General features: G+C 41.9%; 1 protein-coding gene across 2 annotated transcripts in view; it reads left to right on the forward strand.

Annotated features, from left to right (window-relative positions):
* dnajc13 (DnaJ heat shock protein family (Hsp40) member C13) overlaps positions 1-15,221 on the forward strand; it is a 162,519-nt gene that overhangs the window by 135,275 nt on the left and 12,023 nt on the right. For both annotated transcript variants that reach the window (XM_080752196.1, XM_080752197.1), the window contains 8 exons: positions 910-1,023; positions 1,281-1,397; positions 4,087-4,264; positions 6,906-6,997; positions 7,444-7,543; positions 9,698-9,772; positions 10,455-10,567; positions 13,935-14,104. In XM_080752196.1, coding sequence (XP_080608322.1) covers positions 910-1,023; positions 1,281-1,397; positions 4,087-4,264; positions 6,906-6,997; positions 7,444-7,543; positions 9,698-9,772; positions 10,455-10,567; positions 13,935-14,104 — 959 coding nt within the window. The remainder of the gene's footprint in view (positions 1-909; positions 1,024-1,280; positions 1,398-4,086; positions 4,265-6,905; positions 6,998-7,443; positions 7,544-9,697; positions 9,773-10,454; positions 10,568-13,934; positions 14,105-15,221) is intronic.

A 15,221-nucleotide genomic window follows, 5' to 3' on the forward strand; every position in this document is an offset into this window, starting at 1 on the left:
AAGGTTTCCACCCGACAACGACGATATGCTATAAATATAAGGTGCTGGGAGTGAAAATTATAATGTAGGGGTGCCTCGGGTTAAAAACATATTTATGGGGTGACCTGAGACAAAAAAGTTTGGGAACCCCTGGTTTAGGGGAAACTTTATGTGTAGACATAGACCTGGGTAGTCTCGCGTAGCCAGACAACTTATTCCACAGTCTTTGAATGCTATTATACAGTCTGGAACCAAAAATCCCGAAATCCAAACACTGTTAACGAAAATACATTTAAAAATATCTCTTTACATTTTATTTTTCCATTTCCATTTCTGCTAAGCAGCCAGCTATAAATGGTAAATGGTGCATTTATATAGCGCTTTTATCCAAAGCACTTTACAGAGATTGTGCATTACATTCACCCATACACACACACACATTCATACACCGGTGGCGGAGGAAACCATGCAAGGCACCAACCTGCTCACCGGGAGCAATGTGGGGTTCAGAGTCTTGCTCAAGGACCCTTCGACATTAACTCAGGGGGAGCCCGGATTCAAACTGGGAACCCTTCGGGAACCCTTCGTGCTCTAATAACTGTTTCTCTACCCCTGAGCTATGCCACCCCCATCTAAGCTATATGCTTAGATGATTTTGATACTCGTGATTATGATCAGATCTTCGTTGCTCATTTGAAAATTGTGGAAGGCAACAGTCTGGCCACGTGACACTACAGGTAAACCATCACGAGTACTTTAGTAATAATTTCTTCATAAATAATTATGTCTACATTAGCCTGGTATACCATGCATCCGCTCACACGTCAATACACATTAGCATGTCTTCTGTGTGGGCGTTTTGTCGAAATCATGTGTTCCGTGGTGTGTTCAGGTGTTGAAGGTAATGTGTTTGTTCCGTGGTGTGTTCAGGTGTTGAAGCTGCTCAACAGTAACTCAGAGAACCCTTACCTAATCTGGAACAACGGGACCAGAGCAGAACTCCTGGAGTTCCTGGAGGGCCAGCAGGAGAGCAACATTAAGAGGGTAAGCATGGAGGAGAGTTCTTAGACGGTCACCTCGACTGATTTCACTCATTAGGAAGCCATAGAAGCTAGCCTGTCTTCTATGGAAGCATGCCGCAAAGCTAGAATATAAGATCTACAAGAATCACACTCCCGTTTTAATTAATGAAGGGTGCTCCACTGCCGACGTCAACGCTGGCACAATGCCGTCTTTTTGGTGGAGCCATGGCCTTAGCAAGTCAGAAAATACATTTCTTCATGTCCTGTGGTTCCTTACAGGGAGAGAACGATGCCAGCTTCGGAGCAGAGTTCATGTTCAGTGAACACGGCAAGGAGCTGATCGTAGGAGAGATCTTTGTGCGGGTCTACAACGAACAGCCCTCCTTCCCTCTGGAGGTCAGTCTGATTTTACACTTGGTTGGATGCTGAAAAAAAGCCCATCGACAAGCTCACAACATGTTGCGGCACAACGCGTTGTGAGCTTGCCGATCTCTCAATTTTCGGAGCGCAACACCCGAGCGCAACCAAACATAACATGTCTTGATCTGATTTCAATCTAGTTTTTATTTGTTGTCCAAATCGTCAATATATTGTATTTAGTCTTAGTTTTAGTCATCATAATATATTATAGACCCTCCAGAAAAATGTCATTATGCAATCTCAGAATGTCCTGCATAATCAGCCAAATGGTGCAGATTATGCAAGGGTCGCATGTTTTCAAAAAGGCCGCATAATCGCATATTTCCACCCGCATATTTCGGAACTACCCGCATGGTTCACCGCATAAAATCACATAAACCCCTGCATATTCCACAACTCTCCGCAATTACACAGCATGAAATCACTTAAAAATCTGCATATTTCATTGCAAAATCAATTTATTAATTTATTAATAATTATTTTTGCCTGCGTTTTTCTTGAGGAACACAGCTTAAGTTTTTATTTAGTTGTCAGTGAAAAAGGGGTTGTCGACAAACATAGTCGATGAATTCAACGCTGCCTCGTTCAGCGTGTGTTCAGTTCCCCAAGGCGTTTGGTTGTTATTGTTTGTACTTAACTCATTTGCTGCCATTTAACAATACCTTCGTACTCTCATATGCCTCCAGTCTCCATAGACTTCCATGTAATTCATAGTGCACGGATCATGCACACCCATGCCTAGATAATGCACCACGTGTGTCCACATTGCTCACAGCCTTCAAACAAAAAAAATCCGAATGGAAAATCCGTTCAGGCATTCATGAGATAACAGCCATTATGTTTTCCTAAAATGTAAACAAAGATGGCTGCCATGTTTGAAAGATGGGGTTGCTATGGGGGTTAAACATGCAATTTCGCGATTGCTATCATGCCTACTACATTTTTTGGGGGGAAAAAATGTTTTTTTTTTTTTTTTTTTTTCAAAAAATCTCGGGTTCCTCGGGCATGGCAGGGCCGTACAACGGGATTTTTTTTTAGGAGCACTCAGGACAGTTTTTGAATTTCTTCATTCAGTGTTTAGATATTTGATATTCCAGGACCTTCCTATACAAACCCATTATAACTTCAAACTCCATTTTAACCATGATAGATTCAATGAAAACAACTGTCCTTTTTTCTGGTGACTCCTAACACCCTCTGAATACATGAGCAGGCCGTGTTTTTTCAATAACTTTTTATAATCTTTTATTATATTTAATCATTTTAATTTCCCCCAAAAATTCATAGAAATCAATGAAAAATGTTAATGAAAAAAACACGGCCTGCTCACATATTCAGAGGGTGTCAAGAGTCACCAGAAAAACGGACAGTTGTTTTCATTGAATCTATCATGGTTAAAATGGAGTTTGAAGTTATAATGGGTTTCTATAGGAAGGTCCTGGAAGGGGGCAAAATGGGAGAAATTAACTCATTCATTGCCTTTTCAAAATGGCCCCCAAGTTCCTCACTGCCACGTTCCTAAATTTCTAGTGCACGGATCGGAACGCCCATGCCTAGATCATGCACCATATGTGTAGTACTTTTTAACAGCTTTCAAACAAAAAAATCTGCTTGGAAATCCGTTCAGGCATTCATGAGATAGAAGCCTTCAAAGTCAAACAAAACAAACATTTTGCCATTTTGAAAGATGTGTTTGTTATGGGGCTAAACGTGCAATTTCGCGATTGCGATCATGCCTAATACTTTTTTTTTTTTCAAAATGGCTGCCAACTCGGGAAACTCGGGCCATGGCAGTCTGGGACTTCTGTAATAACTCAGGAAACTCGTGGCTTGGCTATGAATGAGTTAACTCATTGAGTGCCAATCCCGAACTAGTTCGGCTTTATTAGCGTATCGTAGAGTGCCGATCCCGAACAAGTTCGGCTTTTAAAAAAAATAAAAATAAAATTTTTTTTTTTTTTTTTTTAAATTTTTTGAATTTTTTTTTTTTTTTTTTGGACCCCATCAAATCTGGTGAACATGATTTCAATCGCGATTTTGCATGTTCCACCCCCATACAACCCCATCTAACATACAGGGCAGCCATTTTTGTTTACATTACATGTAAAACATAATGGCGATTATCTCAAGAATGCCTGAACGGATTTCCAATCGGATTTTTTTGTTTGAAAGCTGTGAACAAACTGCACAAATCCACTCCAATGCAATCCAGGATTGCATTGGATTTTTTAGAGCTCATTCTTCTCTGTTTTTTTCCCATGCATGAGGTGTGCAAGGTTTAATCATGGCTAAGTTGACGAAAATAAGGCTTCTAAAATGCTTGGTAGCCAATAGCTAACTTCAAGCTAACTTCATCCTCTTCCTGTACATGCACAAAGGAAAGTGTCCTTTCCTTTGTAAAAAAAGTCATGGCTCCAGGGCTTGGGCATGCATTACCAGCATATCTCTATTATTCTCTGGTCACTGGGCGCCCTCTAGTGGTGATAGGCTGGCACTCAATGAGTTAATATAAAAAATCTAAATACTGAATGAAGAAATTCAAAAACTGTCCTGGGTGTTCCCAAAAGCCTGATTATTAGATTATTTAATGACAAAAAGTTTTTTTGAAAGTGAAATATCCCTTTAACGTTGACTGTGATTGGCGGTATACCGTGTGTACATTCAGTTCCCCAAGGCGTTTGCGGCGGCGCTCCTGGACTACGTGGGCTCCCAGGCCCAGTACCTCCACACCCTGCTCACCATGAACCAGAGCACCAAGGTGGAGTCTCAGCAGCACGCAGAGAGGCTGCGCTGGGCCGAGATGGCCCTGGAGGCCCTCCGGAACGTCATCAAGAACAACCCTGGTGAGAAACTATGGTACTTTTACTATGTAACTTAGAACAACCCTGGTGAGAAACTATGGTACTTTTACTATGTAACTTAGAACAACCCTGGTGAGACCAACACCAAGTTTTGATTTGGAGAAGACAGCAAATAATCATATTTCATGGTTTTGCGTGAAAAGGATTGATTTGGAGAATAAAAAAAGACCATGGGCAGTAGGCCTGTCACAATTCACTCAACTCACGATACGATTCGAATCACGATTCAAGGTTCACGATTCACGATTTTTCAACACAAATTGATTTTCCAGAAAAATTACCCCAAAAAAATCCACAATCCACAATTCTTACAATTCCAGTATTTTATTTTATTTTAAAAATACTGTTTTCTCTTATGCTCTTTTCAATACAGTAAAACTATCAAATGACAAAAAAACAACAATTAAATTTCAGTTATCTTGTCTTCTCTTACAAGGAATCCTGTATGTTTTAGATGTTCTCTTATCCTCTATACAGTAGCAAATAGTAAATGACAGAATAGTGTAAACTTATCAAATTCTTAAATGTCAAATCCTGTTATTTTTTTAAACAACACTCTTACCCTCTTTTCAATACTGTATCAAAGAATGCCTTTTTCCTGTGGTACATAGCAAGCCAACTGTACTGTAAGCCAGGCACACACTAAGGCATAACAACTCTTACCCTCTTTTCAAAATCAATACTGCATCAAAGTCAAGACCTAGTGTCTCATTGTGGATAGATGGTTATTGACTGTGTCAATTCTTGTTTTCACTCGAAACGTTGTTTCCACATTGTAACCAGTGGCAGAGACATGCATCTGTACGTAGCATTGTTGTTGTTAGCCCTTAGCACTGATTAGTGCTATGCTCTGTAGCAGCAAAGTAATGACACGGCACTCAACTAACTGGTCTCTGGCGGCAGCTTTGAGTGAGTGAGTGAGTTAGTGAGCCTTTCTGCTGTAGCTGCGTGAGTTAGACGTTGAACACGCAGAAACGTTGAAAGAAGGAATGGAGTTTAACTCGAGCGCGCCCATTGGTCGAATCGTGATTAGTTTTTTAAATCATCGATTTGAATCGACCCCTAATTAAATCGATTAAAATTAAAATCATTTTTTTCATGAATCGTGACAGGCCTAATGGCCAGCAATTGGAAACAGTGACACCTAAAAAGGACAGAAACTCAAAGTTTTCCTGCATGTTTTACTATTTTCTAAAAAACATTTAACATAGATCAAATAGTCGATCTGCAAGCTCACAACGTGTCGATGTAGATTCACTAATTTAGCTATTTTGAAATTGTCTTCAAAAACGTAAAAGATGCCTAAACGTTTAGGCATAAGGGGTAATGTAATGTGCAGTGCAAGATAAGAGCCCAAACAGTACTGGGATGGAATATACATAATAGATGGCACTTGTGCTCTGTGTGGTTCTGGTCTACAGGTTCTGACACAGAGTATAATGTGTTCTCTATCTCTACTGCAGGGGTTCCCAAACTTTTTTGTCTCAGGGCACCCCATAAATATATATTTTTTTTAATCCGAGGCACCCCTACATTATAATTTTCACTCCCAGCACCTTATATTTATAGCATATCGTCGTTGTCGGGTGGAAACCTTGTATGTCCAAAACCGTTCGTTTTGTATTTATCATCTATAGAATGTACTAAACTAGTGAAAACAGCAGATCTACAAGCACACAACGCCTTGCGATGTACTACTGTAGTAGATTGGCTGTTTTCACTAGTTTTGTGTGACAGTCTTGTATGATGAAGCAGGGCTTTACTTTAGCAAAAGACTTACACATTTGAAACTTGGAGATACAAGGTTTCTGCCCGACAGTGACGATATTTTAGTGATTATGTTGCGAGGAAAACGTTGAGATAATAGCCATTTATAACTTTGTACTTCAATTTTGAAATGATACAAAATATTTTTTTTCAAGTGTCTAAATAAATTCCAAATATTATCAAATGATCTCGCAGCACCCCTGGACTGCCGTCACGGCACCCCAGGGTGCCACATTACCCACTTGGAAAACCCCTGACTTAGAACAACCCTGGTGAGACCAACACCAAGAAGGTTTGATTTGGAGAAGACAGCAAATAATCATATTTCATGTTTTTGCGTGAAAAGGATTGATTTGGAGAATAAAAAAAGACCATGGCCAGCAATTGGAAACAGTGACACCTACAAGGACAGAAACTCAAAGTTTTACTGCATGTTTTACTATTTTCAACAAAAAAAAACATTTAACATAGATCAAATAGTCGATCTACAAGCTCACAACGTGTCGATGTAGATTCACTAATTTAGCTATTTTGAAATGTTCTTCAAAAAAGTAAAAGATGCCTAAACATTTAGGCATAAGGGGTAATGTAATGTGCAGTGAAAGATAGAGCCCAAACAGTACTGGGATGGAATAGGTGCATGGCCTACCTACAGTATGTTATTGTTTTTCTAGATTGATATTCCTATCCATTTGTTATATTGTTGTTAATGTACTAACATATTATCTTGCTTATTGCATTGATGTATTACCTGCTTATTGTAAGTCGCTTTGGATTAAAGGCGTCTGCTAAATCATTGCCTAAACTGTAAACTGTCTTATATAATAGATGGCACTTGTGCTCTGCGCATCTACAGGTTCTGAGACGGAGTGCATCGGACATTTCAAGCTGCTCTTCTCATTGCTGCGCTTCTACGGAGCTGGCAAAGTTCAGCAGCTGGCTTTGGAGGTACAGTAAACACTGTAACACTGTTAAAGAAGGGCTTTGGAGGTACAGTAAACACCGTAACACGGTTAAAGAAGCTTAGCTGCTGTTTCTGTTGTGAGGAACAACATAAAAAACCAGACCTAACTCTTCCTGATATATTACGGAGTCAAGAGCTCTCCCTCTCTGCACTGGTGCTGTGATACTCACTCTGGATGGGAAGGAAAGCTGGAGAGTTTCCCTCCCAGAGAGAGAGAGAGCTGTTGACACAGAAGGCATTTTGGAACCATAGGATTAAAGTTGCCCTTTAGCCGTTGCTAAGTGTAACTGTTAACATAACAAGTGTCTTTAGCAATGCATTGTTTTATCAGTGATAAAACAATGTTGTGTTGGTATAATTCCTCCTCAGTTAGTGAACACAGTGTTGTATCCGTGTTAATAACACTGTTGTGTTGTACATTCTTCTTCAGGTAGTGAACACGGTGACGTGCAACCAGGAGTGTGTGAGCAACATCGCTGAGTCCCTGGTTCTTGCTAACCTGCTGCTGCTGCTGCACTCTCTGCCTTCTAGTAAGAACAATAAACACTACACAACAACACACCTTTTCCACCAAAAGGACTTTGGTTCTAGAGCTGATTCCGTTGGAACGGGGGGGAACAGAAATGATGGTACTCGGGAGCAGTTTGAATCAATCAGACCGACTAGAGCAGTGTAGATTTCGTTGACTAAAACTATGACGAAAAAATGTTTGTCGACTGTTTTTTTCACTGCCGAAAACTAAATAAAAACAAAACAAAAACTAAGCTGTGATGACTAAAACTAAGACTAAATATATTGACAATTTCGTCAACAAAATAAAAACTAGACTAAAACGTTAGGTAGGGACTAGTAGTGGAGAAGAGAGTAATTTTATGTTTGGTTGCTCTCAGGCGTTGCGTGCTGAAAATAGCCGATCTACAAGCTCACAACGCGTCGCAGCACACAACGAAGTGTAAAATCAGTCATTACGATGACATCAAGGCCTGCCAAAATACATTTCAGTCGACTAAATCAACTGTAGATCTCGCCTAAAATCTTATGACATTTAGTCGACTAAAATTAGACTAAAACTAATACTTTTCAGGTGACTAAATTATGACTAAAACTAAATGACATTTTATTCAAAAGACTATGACTAAAACTAAATCAAAATTTTCTGTCAAAAACAACACTGGACCAGAGGCTGTTTCAGACGGGGTGCTGGGGTTAACCAGGCCTTCTCGCTTGCATCAGCGGTGGAGACAAAGGGTGCGTTCGGAAACCCGCACCGGGTGTGTGGTCAGTGTGTAGTGAGTGCAGTGGGCGTGGCGTTGTAGAGTGCGTTCAGTGTGGCTTATTTACGAACGACCAGTTTTAGGAGGCAGCTGTGTGCTTTTTCACTCTGAACTCTGCTGAAGGTAAACTTTCTGAAAAGCAGCAGTTGCTAAGTATGCTAACGTAACGTTGCTATTGAAAGGAGATGTAGTTCAAAACATTGGCAAACCTGCTGTTAGTTTACATGCTGATGTGTGTGAAATGCTGCATTTAGCGATAATTTCCTCCATTGTTCACCGCTGAAGAGAGCTCGAGACCAGAGAGTTATGCTCGAGACATGGCTATGAAAACCAACCAATCAGAACACCGCACCACCGCACCACTCCGCCTAACCCCATCTTCTGAGTAGGGCAACGCACAACGCACCAAGTGCACCGAATAAACGAACGACAACATGGCACACCAGTGCGTTGAGTGCCCATTTCCGAACGCGCCCACAATCACAATCGCTCCACCAGTAAATAGTTGATTCAAAAAATGGCAGTTCCGTGACCGTGGAGAGCAAAGGTCCGTTTCTCAATGGATTTGTCATCTAGGAGGGTTATTAAACAAATTTGGCCGGGGTGTATTTTTTAAAATGGTCGGGAAAATGTTTGACAGCTAGGGTAATTTTCAGTCTCATTCACTTAGTATACACTACACTATAAAGGAAAAAATTACTCCCCAAAAAACTGCTTTAAGTGGGATGTGAGGGGTCAAACTAGTTTTTTTATTTTATTATTCTGAATCCATTGTAAGCATTTGTTTTGCATGAAAAACATTCCTTGGCCTAAAAACTGACCCCAAAAGACTGTGAGAATTGATGACTCATCACTAAACCATCGTTTGGTGGGGCCATTTCTTGCCCAAGGAATGTTTTTTCGTGCAAAACAAAAGCTTGCAATGGTTTCAGAATAATTAAAAACCCCTTGTTTGACCCCTCACATCCCACTTAAAGCAGATTTTTTGTTAGTCATTTTTGCCTTTATAGTGTAGTGTATAGTTAAGTGAATGAGACTGAAAATTACCCTAGCTGTCAAACATTTTCCCGACCATTTTAAAAAATACACCCCGGCCAAATGTGTTTAATAACCCTCCTAGATGACAAATCCATTGAGAAACGGACCTTCGCTCTCGTGGTCACGGAACTGCCATAAATGACCCAGCTAAAACTTGTAACTGTTTTACAAAGATGACCACAATCTTTCCGCCCGTGAGCGCGTGCATGAAACGAGCGGGCGCGTGGCGAGAATTTCACGGGACCTCTCCCGCTCGCCTCTCCTCCCCTCAACTTCTCTGCGCGTCCCAAATAATCGCCTGCCTCTCATTGAAAATGAATTACTACACGGTTATGTCATTTTGTTTCTCGTTTGTTTCTCCGTCACTTTCAGGTCGACAACTGGTGCTGGAGACCCTGTACGCCTTGACCTCCAACACCAAGATCATTAAAGAAGCTATGGCCAAAGGTTGGTAATAAAACTGATCATTCTATCACGTTTATGTTCAGATACTGGATTCTGATTGGCTTAAAACAGTGGTAAATCAGTCAACAACCTTGAGTTGGCTCATGGATCCCCGCCCACTGTTGTGTTGCAGTTCATTGTAACTAAATAACCTTGCAAGTTACAACTGTGTTTTCTTTCATTTATATGGTAGAAGTGGTAGAAAAGCAATTTACCATGAGAGGGAGAGGGTCGTTGGCTGATTTACCACTGTGCCACAACCTTGAAACAGTGGTAAATCAGCCAACAACCCACTCCCTCTCATGGTAAATGGCTTACTTCAAGAAGCTATGGCCAAAGGTTGGTAAAAACTGATGCACATCCATGACTTCTTCAGTACCGTACAAAGGGCTATATTTTGATTGGCTTAAGTATCAGATCTTATGCCTTAAAGGCCTGTCCATACTGTCTCCGATCACCAAACATTTCGTCTGAGAGTTCCGACTTTCCGACGTGCAGCTTTCTGAACTCTAACTCGGGGTAATGCTTTTCAGAAGATGTGAGTGACGTCGTTTTGTAGTGAACGGGACCTTTCCGGCAAAAGGTTTTGTGGTCGGAGACAGTATGGACAGGCCTTTAATCAAAATAAAGCCCACAGTGTTCAAGTTGATGATGTAAACGCTGTATGTCCTCTCTCTTTCTACAGGTGCTCTGATCTACCTGTTAGACCTCTTCTGTAACTCCACCCACCCCCAGGTCAGATCCCAGACCGCTGAGCTGTTCTCCAAGATGACCTCGGACAAACTGGTCGGGCCAAAGGTTAGGGGGCAAACAAAAAAGAAACTTTCGTATCGCTCTTTATGAAGTCAAGTCAATGTACCGTAATTCAGACAATTGGACTCGAGTCATGATGACTCGACTTGACTTGACTTGGGAGTCATATTTTGACGACTTGGACTTGACTCGGACATAAGGACAAAAACTTGAGACTTGACTTGACTTGGAAGACAATGACTCCCGACTCGACTCGACTTGAGACACGCTGACTCGGACGACTTGCCGCTACGCCACTCACCAAAGCAGGGCACCAGACACACACAGCACGAATGGCTACTGCTGCCCCAGAGCCCTCCACTGCTGGTGGTTCTGCAGCCACTGCAGTTCCAAAAGTAGTGCAGTTTCCATACAAAAACTACCACACAGATGGTAAACAGAGGAACGCGCAATGCAAAATATGCAACAGTAAAATCAAAGACAAAGAGGGAACGACGTCTAACTTCATCCGCCACTTGAAGACTGCGCAAAACCAAACATACGAAGATAACATTAGAACTAAGTGTGTGTGCGCGTGTGCATGTGTGTGTTGGTGATTTACTGTCGGTCGATCGTGTTTTGAACATTAATAAGACAACGATTTCACTCACCAGTGTCACGAACGTTGATCTGTGACTGCATTAATAATATCCATTCATGGTAGCAAGTAGTAAGCCTCCGTCTCCCAAGTTCCACCACTTTCTCACTTTTCATAACATACATCCAGTCCTCAGCAGGGTTAAGAACTCCCACGCAAAAGCTTTATTCCTTCTCATTTAGCCCCCGACAAGTTTTGCTCCAGCTATATAGTTGAATTTAGTCCACTCACTGTTATTCTCCAGTTAGTCGCTGGAGCGTGTCGCTGTTACTACATGTCATCTTTTCGACACCCGACTCTATGGTCGAAATAATGTCCGTTCGTAAAAGTGAGATCCTTTTGGGACCAGCAGGACCCCATGCCAGCAAAACAATAGCACGTGGAGTAGGCAGCTAAATTTGTGCCTGATGAGAAATGACATTAAAATATACTGTAGTACTAGTAATACAAAACAAAGCATGCACGTTAAGATTATTGTGTTTGTTTTTGTTTTTAAAGCAATAGGCCTGTAGCAATTTTGTAGTATAGCTTTTTTTAATTACATTTTTTTCAGAGCATATACCAGGGGTCTAAATTAACCCTTACAGGTCTGTAACTGACAGTGTACAACCAAATCCATTTGGTTCCAGGGGAGAGAGACCTCGGAATTTAAAAGTTTGAGAACCTCTGCCATGATAGAGTATTATGGTCAGAGGGTAGGCCTAGTGTTATTGTTTTTTTTTCCCCCTACTGAATGTTAATTACCTAATTGTTATGGTCACAGAGGTATCATTTACTCAAATTTGGGTCTGAGTATACTGTGTATAATATATACACTTCTTTAATGGAATGTAGCCTTTGCCATCTACCTAGGTTCTAAATGATCAGACATGTATGTATACTGGTTTAATTCATGCAGTGTTGCAGACTAATCTACATGGTATTTTTTGACATTTACTTTAGGAAGAAAGGCTTCGCTCTTCAAGATATAAACCTGAGATATAACCTGTGACTCGACTTGAAAAGCTTGTGACTTGACTCGACTTGACAACTTGGTGACTCGACTCGACTCGAGGCGACTTGACTCGACGCGACTTGAAATGACAACCTTGTGACTCGACTCGACTTGACTTGACAACCTTGTGACTCGACTTGACTTGACTTGCCCACAACAGAACAACTTGAGACTTGCTTGAGACTTGGACCAAATGACTTGTGACTCGACTTTGACTCGGATCAGAGGGACTTGTACAATTGTCTGCCGTAATTTCCAGACTATAAGCCGTGGCTTTTTTCCCATGTTTTGAACCCTGCGGCTTATACAACGGTGCGGCTTATATAGAGATTTTTACAGCTAACGGCCAGTTAGTTCGTTTTATAATGGTCTTTAACTGGGATTTATATAAAGATTTTTACAGCTAACGGCCACCAGGGGAGCTCTAGCGGGAAGCAGGAAGGACACCTGCGGCTTATAGTTCGGTGCGGCTTATATGTAAACATTAGTTTTTTGTTCTAAATTTAGCTGGTGCGGCTTATAGTCCAGCAATTATTGTATTTATGAAGTACATTTAAATACAACCAGGTTGACCCAAGGTGCTGTACATCATGAGAAAAACGGCAAAACAAACATTTTTAAAATATTTTTAAACAGGTTAAATTGGCCACTGCAACTTTGAGAATCCTCTGGTCAGAAGATCTCATGTTGCGTTTTAAGGGCGAGCGGCGGTCGGACGTATTTTCTGGAAGTGTGCTATTAGTCAACGGGACCCGGCAACTACTGTCAATAGCAGGCGATGGTGGAAAACGTTGCCCAAAAACACGAACATAACGTAACTTTTGGACGACATCGCCCAGAGTCGCCAGGTGTTGCCCGCGGTCAGTGTCCTGGTGTTGTCAGGGGGGGCCCAGTGGTTCAGCCATGTAGGGCAGTGCTAGTGCTGCTAGTCCACTTTGTGCTTTAAAGCCATTTCTGCCATTTCTGAGTCCATTGTTGGCCACTAGAGGGTGCTGTTCACCAAGCTATGCATTCAGACTGAGTCACTGGATTCTCTGTAAGACTGCAGGTGTTGTCAATGCATGAGAGAGAGAGAGAGAGAGACACACACACTATAGAGGTTATGCGCGTGACATTGCTGTGGCTGGAAGTTATGTGGGAACGCCTACTGAAGTGGCAAAAAACTAATTTCTGCCATTGACAGCCCATACTTCCAAACAGAAATCCGATTGCATAAAACAAAGTTAACTCACCAACATTGTGGCTGTACTGAAAGCTTGAATTATCCTCTTTTTATCTGCAAAGTCTTTGTTTCATAAAAATCCACCATAGGCATGTTATGAGCTACTTTCTGTCAAGACATTCTGTGCAGGGTTTTATTTGCCCGAGTGTCAGAGTTTGGAAGCGCTCATTTTCAACAACACAACATCCTGCTGCCTCCTGCATCATGGGCAATTTAGAAACAGGTGGTATGCAGGGCCGTTGAGTGATTTGCAACGAGCACTTCCAAACTCCAATGCTCCATGCTGCTCAATGTTTTGCCACTCAGTCTAGATTAGGGGGGCGGGTCCCAGTGGACGTGCATACCCTCTATTGGCTCTCATTGTGTCATTTTGTAAACACTGTCTGGAGCAGCCTGCATCAAACACTATCTAACTTTACATGGAATTAACTGAACTTGGATGGAAGCATTTTATTCTATATTTTTTTAGAAGTCAGTGAAAAACGGTAAAAGTGCTGGCAGAGAATGATAAATAAATATTGTTTTATTGACCCTCATGGTTGCCCCTCCTGTGCTGCAGGTGCGGCTCACCCTGGTGCGCTTCCTGCCCGGGGTGTTCATGGACGCCATGCGGGACAACGCCGAGGCGGCCGTGCACATCTTCGAGGGAACGCACGAGAACCCCGAGCTCATCTGGAACGACGGCTCCCGAGAGACCGTCTCCACCACCGTACGAGAGATGATGATAGAGTACGAACCTATTCTTTATTATTGATTGATTGATTGATTGATTGATTGAAGACTTTATTAGAAGATGTTTGCATAGGAAAAAGTACAGTTTCATGACGGTACAGTTCACTGGTACAAGGTCAACTAAAAGGGGATCCTAGAAAAGACTAAGCTTATTTCCTTAGGAAACCATTGAAGTATCTCATATAACATTGAATGACAGACGGATAGAACACAGTACTATGCAGTAGATACAGTCAGGAAAAAAAGGGGAAACAATTTAAAAATAAAAACATCATACAGTAGGTAAATACAGTACAAAGAGGGGTCAGGGGAGGGGGGAGGCTCTCTCCATTCCGACATTTCGCCACTCCGAAATTGACTTCTTATTGTCTGAGTGGCGACACTCCCATGGGCCTAAGGTTTAGGGTTAGGGTTAGAGATGGGGTTAGTGTCGGAATGGAGACATGTCGGAGTGGAGAGATGCACTCAGGGGAGGGTAGGGCTGGGCTCTGTTTGTTTTTTACCAGTTGCGAACGGCTGCTGCCTGTAAGTGGTTTTTCAGGGCAATTCTAAAGGATGCTAGCGATCCACACTCCTTTATGGCCTTCGGTAAGGCGTTCCACATTTTTGTGGTATAGCAGAAGAACGAGTTTGAACCTTTCTTTGAGGTGACTATGGGTTGGGTAATTATGATTATTATTATTACACCACCGTACGAGAGATGATGATAGAGTATGACCTACCATCCTGTTGACCCTTCTTGAGCTTATGGGTGTGGTGGGTCAGTGGTTCTCAAAGTGTGTGGACCCCCTTCAAAGAATCATATTTATGATGGAGGGGGGGAGTCTGATGGAGGGGAAAGGAACTGGTTGGAATAACGTGTTCCTTCCACACGCTAAGTCCAAACTGGGGAAGCTCTCCCCTGTCAGGTGATAAGAAGTGGCCTGCTCACTCCTCATGCACTGAAAGGAAGCATGAGCTGATTGAGCTCAGTTCAGGGCTCTCCCCAGGTTGGCAGAGGGAGAGCAGAGCCCCGGAGTACAGCTTTGGGAATTGGCACTGGGTGAAAAAAAACGGGTTACAGAATCATGGGATAACAATTATTTAAAAAAAACCTAATCATATTTGAACTGGA

The sequence above is a fragment of the Nannobrachium achirus genome, assembly GCF_963921795.1.
Source record: "Nannobrachium achirus genome assembly, chromosome: 21".
Classification (NCBI taxonomy): domain Eukaryota; kingdom Metazoa; phylum Chordata; class Actinopteri; order Myctophiformes; family Myctophidae; genus Nannobrachium; species Nannobrachium achirus.